The 7135-nt window shown below is 29.6% G+C and overlaps 1 protein-coding gene across 1 annotated transcript in view; it reads right to left on the reverse strand.

The window, feature by feature from the left end:
- Nucleotides 1-275: 275 nt before the first annotated feature.
- The window catches only part of LOC117175796 (eukaryotic translation initiation factor eIF1), a 13106-nt gene continuing 6246 nt past the window's right edge, over nt 276-7135 (reverse strand). The window contains exon 3 of the mRNA XM_033365543.1: nt 276-1201. Coding sequence (XP_033221434.1) covers nt 1055-1201 — 147 coding nt within the window. The 3' untranslated portion in view covers nt 276-1054. The remainder of the gene's footprint in view (nt 1202-7135) is intronic.

Consider the following 7135-nt stretch of genomic DNA (forward strand, 5'->3'; position numbering starts at 1 on the left):
GTTGTCCCTTCCCAGCTGAGCGGCTCAGAGTGAACATAAATATCGAGTCTATTCTTTAATTTATGACCTGGAAGTTCGCTGACAGACGTGACCATATACATTCTAAAGTCCCTCGCCACTAGATTTTCTCGCTTATCTGAAAAGCTGAAAAATTTTTCCGACTCAATTCCATGCACATAAACTCGAGACAAGTAAAATAAAATGAAAAAAAGAGAGACAAGAACAAAATAACGTGGAACAGGGAGAAAAATGAAAAGTAAAATAAAAAGCTAAAAAATGATGAATTGCCATTTATTTGTCTAGAACAGCCACATACTTTTGTAAGACGGAAAACAATTATTTATAGTTATACCAATACTGCTTTAGAAAGAATTGAAACAAGCAGGCCGAAACAGGCGGCGCCACCTTGTCACATATTTCCAACGTCATTTATAACTAATACAATCATCAGTGGAATAAAAAGGCACAAAAGTTGAAACAAAAAAAAAACGATGACGTCTTCTTGAAGCGCAAAGTATGGTCCTTACTGTATAGGGAAATTGAAACAAGCTGTAGTTATAAATGAGAAGCCAATCAGAACCCTAGGAGAATATCTCTCAACCTCTCTGAACACGTCTATGGCTCCCAGATACATACTATCTAATGTCAAAATCAAGATCCATCCGTTGCTTCTTCCTGTATCTATCTTCTCATCTATGACTTATATCTTCGCAAAATTCTATTATTTATCGCTTCAATTACTTCATTAGTGATAAAAGCGAGCAGAACATATTTAACACAAGACTGTTACAGTAAAATATTGCTTTCTTTCTTTCTTTCTTTCTTGCTTTACTTCTTTCTTATATATCTTACCGACCGAATACTGACGGCACTGTTTGTTATAGGTATATTCTTATTCTTTTTTATTACTCAAATATATAGGCGTATATAATAGTGTCCCACGAAGTATTAACAAGTTTTAGTGACCGATACAGATAATTTAAGATGATGGAAAAGGCGATGGAGAAGGTGGAGTTGTTATATTAGATAGTGGCATGGATGGTTGGTATGCACATTAAAAACCGTGAACCTTGAGCTGGTCAGGTTTTGCCAGACCTGATTTGGTTAGCCACTGGCATATATTTTCTCGCTGGTCCCCCTGCAGCTGCAACACCTCCCCGTACTCCGGGTGCTCGATTACTGTCCCATTGCAGGCAAACTCCTGCAACAACCACCAACCAATTCTCTATTAATTCACTCTCTCCACAAATAACTTTAATCAGGCTGCCTGCGTGCATACCTCGCACTCACTTTAAGCATGAAAAATATTAGAAAAATAAATTTTCTACAAATTTTTTATGTAACAGGGTGTCTAGCGATTCTTAGGAACAAAATTCAAGTTCTTTTCCAGGTCTCCTTTCTTACCGGACATTTCAAAATAAAATAACCCAAATTGTTAAAATAAAAATGTTAAAAATTGCAATATTTAACAATTCAGATATTTAATATATATTCCATTACTTGTGGAACAGAATTTTATGTCAAAATACTTGTTTTTAGGTTATTTTTCAGCAATATTTGTTGAGGGTATCAAGAGACCCAAAGTACCTATTATGATTTTTATGGTATTTTTGTGGACTTGTCTTAACTAGTAAAAGTACTGGATTATTAATGTAAAATATTCAATTAAATATACAATTATTTGTCTGCTTATTCATATTAGAATACAGAAAAATTGTTTGGTTTGCAATTCCTTTTTTATGAACTTCTAAGATTCGGTATGAGTGGTCCCATCCGTTAACAAAATAATAGAAAAGTTTATTTTATTTTCTTTAGTATGTAATAAAAGATGAAAAATTTTTAATCTAAAGTTAGTTTGAGATAATACCTATCATAGTTAATTTAAAAATGTTTATAATACTTGGAGAATATGAAAAAAGTGGTAACGGATGTGACATAGGAGGGTGGTAACGAATGGGACTTTTGGCATTTCAAAGCATTACCATTACCCTACTGACGGCGCTTAAGAGATTCTAGATTTGCATTGTGAATTATTCTGCAGGAGAGAAGCGAAAGAATTTTAAAATTACTTCAAACCTTTTGTAGTTAAAGTGGTTTATAAATGTTTAAGAACTTGAATGACAGGGATATTTTTAACTATTATAATTCGGTCAGATTGTACTTACAGGATTCAAGGAATATCGTACATAGTAAATTAAATACACTATTTCTGAAAATTAATCTATTTGCAAAGGGACTGAAAACCTATATAAGAGTACATCTTAGGTTTATGAATGCCATAACTCTGTTAGTGAGCTGATACAAACTTTCTGGTTTCCTTTTGAACACAGTGAAGTTGTGAAATTATTATTGTTCGTTGTTCTGACCTTATTTCACCCATATTTTGGTAAGTTATAAACACATTTATCATACTGTGATTTACATTAATGTTAACATATTATCATATAATTTTCTCACTAGACTATTTCACTGAAACTTAAAATATAATTTTTGGACTTTTTTACAGATAATGGCATCAGTTCCTAAAAAAGAGCAGATGACCAAATCCGCCACACATTATTATCTTGTTGCGATTTTTGTTGTTGTAAAAACGACCGTTTTTTATGTAACGACTGAAGATACCTTAGAGAATCAAAAATTCCTTGAGGCGAGGTGGAATAATGGTTTAAAAGTGCAAGTGCCACTCAAAGAATGCAAGACTGTCAGGCTTAAGCACAATCCATCATTTAAAAAAATTTGACAATTATCGTATTGTTGTTGGGCAAACTTCGAAAATACAGCGATGTGTACTCCGAAAGTGATTTTAAAGATTAAATAAAAAAGTAGCGTGATATTAGTATTAATTTTATAGATATAGATGTGGACAAGAATTTACGCAGAATAAATGTTTTAACCCTGAGTTTTTGGCAATAAAATTAATTTTTCCATTGATTTAAAACTTTCATAACTTATTTAAATCCTACTCCTTTTAATTCTTAGTTCATATTGAAGATATATTATCTGTAAAGCCTCAAAAGTAACTTCCTGATCGTACATGTCCCATCCGTTACCCAAAAGAAGAATTTTATCCAAAATTCTAATTCACATATTTTCGAACTTGACATATATAAAAAGAAATCTTTAAAAGACAAATCCATTACAAAAAAAATTGGTGTTATAACTATTCTCAATTCGCAGTTCTGATTGAAAGGAAAAGAAAATCTGGAAGTGAGTCCCGTACGAATCCTATCCGTTACTCTCTTTTTCGTTTTATAACACGAAATTTATCCACTTTAATAGTTTTAAAATCTGGAAAAATACAAGTTCATGCATCTTTGTACAGGTAGCGTAAGCCTCAACAAAATAGTTGTTTTAAATAAGGATTTTTCAAGTTTTTATGCGGACAAATGTCCCATCCGTTACTTTGGAATGGCCGTTACATCAAATAATTAAATAAACGTTTGTCATGCATGTCAAAAATGAGCCTTTTTATTTTTTATTGGCCAACATGAGTAGTCTTCGAAATTCTTGAAATCTTTTGACATTCTTATGAATCCTGTAAATAAATTGTGTAATCTTATCAAATCTTTTGTATTCGTTTGAAATCACTGGAATATTTGTGAAATCTTTATGAAATTTGTTGTAATCGTTTAAAATCACTTGAACATTTGAAATCCTTGTGAAATCTTACAACAAATTTTTTTATTGTTTAAAATATTAAAAATGTTGTTTAATCTTTGTCTTGTTGAAATATTTTAAGTCCTTGAAATCTTTGAAAATTTTGTGAAATTTTTTAAGATCTTTATAAAAAAGCTTTGAAATATTTCTTTAATCTTTGTTTGTGAAATCTTTTCTGTTCGTTTGAAAGTATTAAAACCTTTTCAAATCTTCTCAAATTTGTTGAAACCTTTTCAAATCATTAAAGAGCTTTTAAATGTTTTGAAATCTGGTGTACCAGATTCCCTTGTTGGAATCTTTGAAATTCTTGAAATGTTTCGAAAGCTTTAAGAATTCTTTAAAATATTTGAGAAATATTTTGTAATCGTTTGAAACCTTGTCAAACATTTTTAAATCGTTTAAAATCTTTCAATTCCTTGGAATCTGATGTACTGTGCCCTTCTTGAAATCTTTGAAATTCTCGTATTGTTTTGAAATCTTTATGAATGTTTTAAGCAATCTTTGAAACTTTTGTGAAATCTTTTGACATCTCCTAAAAAAATTTGAAGCTATTTAAAATCTGTTGAAAGTTTTAAAACCTTTGTGCAATGTTCGAAATCTTAGCGAAAAGTTCAAAATCTTTGTGAATTCGTTGGAATTATTTAAATTATTACAAATCTTAGCAAAATCTTTTGACATATTCTAAACGAATTTTAAATTGTTTAAAATCTTTGAAATGTTTTGAAATCTTAGAAATGTGGTTTAATATACCATTTTAAAGATTTAAAATCTTTGTGAAATGTTCCAAATATTTGTTTGAAATTTTTGTGAAATATTTTGAAATGTTTATAAAATCTTTTGTATTCGTTGAAGACATTGAATTATTTGAAATATTTTGCAATCTTCTAAAATGTTTTAAAATCTCTTGAAATCATTTCAAATTTTTGAAATCTGGTGTTCTGTACCCCTTTTCGAATCTTTTAAATCCTTCGAAACATTAAAGTTTTAAAATGTTTGTGAAATCTTTATTTGAAATCTGCTGTACACTCAAAAACCGAGTGGTCAACCCCTCGATAAATCCGTTGTTTGGGCCATGGCTTATTCTGATTCTGAATTAACATCGAAATTTTAAACTAATAATTTTTATAATTTATAAGTTGAACAACTCTACAAAAAGTGCCTTAAAATATATTCATTTATTCTGTGATAAACAAAACTTAAATTAGATCTTGACGAATAAAAAAATTTTCAGCAGAAAGATTTTTTCTGAACGAGATGTTTCTTTCATAATAGGCTAAAAGATTTAAATTACTCTTCGCATTTCGATAAAATTACTGTTTTCAAGATTAAAACAAATTCAAGGAGAGTTCAAGGTTTTCAAGGTCACTAAACACCCTGGGTAAGTTGTTGGTTTTAGGGTCAGGTAAATTGAAACTAATTAAGTTGTTTCAAACGTTTCGGCACACAATAGTCGCCCTCATCAGTGAGTTTTATTAAATCTGCCAAAAGTACACAATATCTTGTAGGTACGCAGTTTTACAATTAAAAGCATTATTCTTTTTTAATATCTTAGCTATGAACTAATCAAAAATGAAATTTCCTTAACTTAACTAAGAACTATTGATAAATCTTACAGTAATCTTAAAACATTATTTTATTTTAACGAATTACAATTGATGAGAAAACAATACCAATGTAGCCGACAATGGAGTCACCAATTTTTTATTTAATGAAAAAATTTTAATCGAAAGAAGTTCTTTACAAATTATTTTTTCAGTGACGTACATGTAGTTACATTAAATTTGTATTATTTTATTCCTTTTTTGTTATTTTCCAAAAAATCTGTTTGTAAGAAAAATAGTATTATTCAACCCAATTGTTTGCGGCAGAGAACTAATGTAAGTAATGCCTTTTTTGGTTATCTTGGGGAATTGCGTCTACGAAAATCAATTCTTCTACATTTGAAATTTCTACAGTAGTATCAATAATAAATTGTAAGAAACCTTATACATATGTACATTGTTGTACAGTAGGCAAATATACTTTAAATAAATTTTCCCAGTTATAAGAACAATGTCAAGAAACATTGCATTTAGAAATTATTAGTTCAAATAATCGTTTGCGAAACTGGTTCGATTTTAAAAATAGAATCATTTCAACAGTCACAATGTAGTGAAAACTAAATTTGTCAAAGAAAGATTGTAGTTCCATAATATTTATTGAACTTTGCTGTGTTTTGTTTGTATGTCTTTAATTAAAACCTACTGAATTTCTTTTTTTTTTAATATAATTAAAGGTAGTGGTTAAATTTCAAAAGGCCTATCTTTCGTAATTTTTATCGGAAGTGCTGAAAATTTTGAGACGTGCAATATTATTATTATTATTACACCATTAAGCCATTTCACGTTCGTTCATAACACGTTCGTTCCGCAACACTGCTCCGACCCATGTTTCTGATCAATCTCTCTAGCAATCACCCCAAGCGAAATACCTCACGAAGCCGTTATGTAAGGCTCCCCACTTGGGTCCATTAGTGGCCAAGGTCTTTTGTTTCAGGTGTCATTCACTCTACTGATACTTTTTTTATTAACTATTTTCCATACTTTCCATACTTTCCTGTCCTGGCATACTTCTCTAGCTTTTTTTATGTCCATGTATTTTTTCATGCAGGCTCTCGTGTTTCTGTGACTTCTTATGTCTCTTCTAAGTAGGGTCTCATTCACATTCTCATTCACTAATAATAGCTCACAAATTATTAAAATATTGGAAAACGACAAAATGCAAACTATTTTCCTGTTTTTAGTTCAAATATTTTTTGCTAAAATATCAGCTATTACACGATTTATTTAAAAGTCATATTTTTAGATAGCAAATTCAAATTCTTGGTTAAAATTTAAACTGCGAGTAGGAAATTGATTCGGTAGAAAATTCAACTATTCTGTATATTTTAAAAATATTAAAAATTATTTCCCTTATACGAAAATTGAAGTACTCAATTTTTAATAAAAAATGCATATTTTTTTATTCAAAATTTTGTAGACAAGTATAAATATAATCTAAAAATTAATTAAATAAATTTTTGACTAACATCACATACATTGTTCAATAGTTTGTTCTTACATTTTATTAAATCGCAATATTTTTTGGCGAAAAATGGAACTGTCTGGTTGAAAATTAATCTCTTTAGGTAGAAAATTAACTTTTCTGTTTAAAATTTAACAATTCAATAGAAAATCCACTTTTTGGTACAAATTCAACTGTTTAGTAGAAAAATTCAATTATTTTCTTGCTTTTAATTAAAATTGAGTAGGGAATAAATTCGGCAGAAATTGCAATTGTTTTTTTTCAATATTGAAAATGAATTCCCTTAAGGTGGCTTGGGCGTTTGGTGCCGTAAAATGTGGGGGGCACTGTGGGGGCTATCTATCATGCGATCAGTCTTTATTTGAATTTTATTGATATACGCATATTATAATGTCATCTTAATAAAAAAGTAGAA

This window comes from Belonocnema kinseyi, chromosome 7 (genome assembly GCF_010883055.1).
Source record: "Belonocnema kinseyi isolate 2016_QV_RU_SX_M_011 chromosome 7, B_treatae_v1, whole genome shotgun sequence".
Taxonomy (NCBI): Eukaryota; Metazoa; Arthropoda; class Insecta; order Hymenoptera; family Cynipidae; genus Belonocnema; species Belonocnema kinseyi.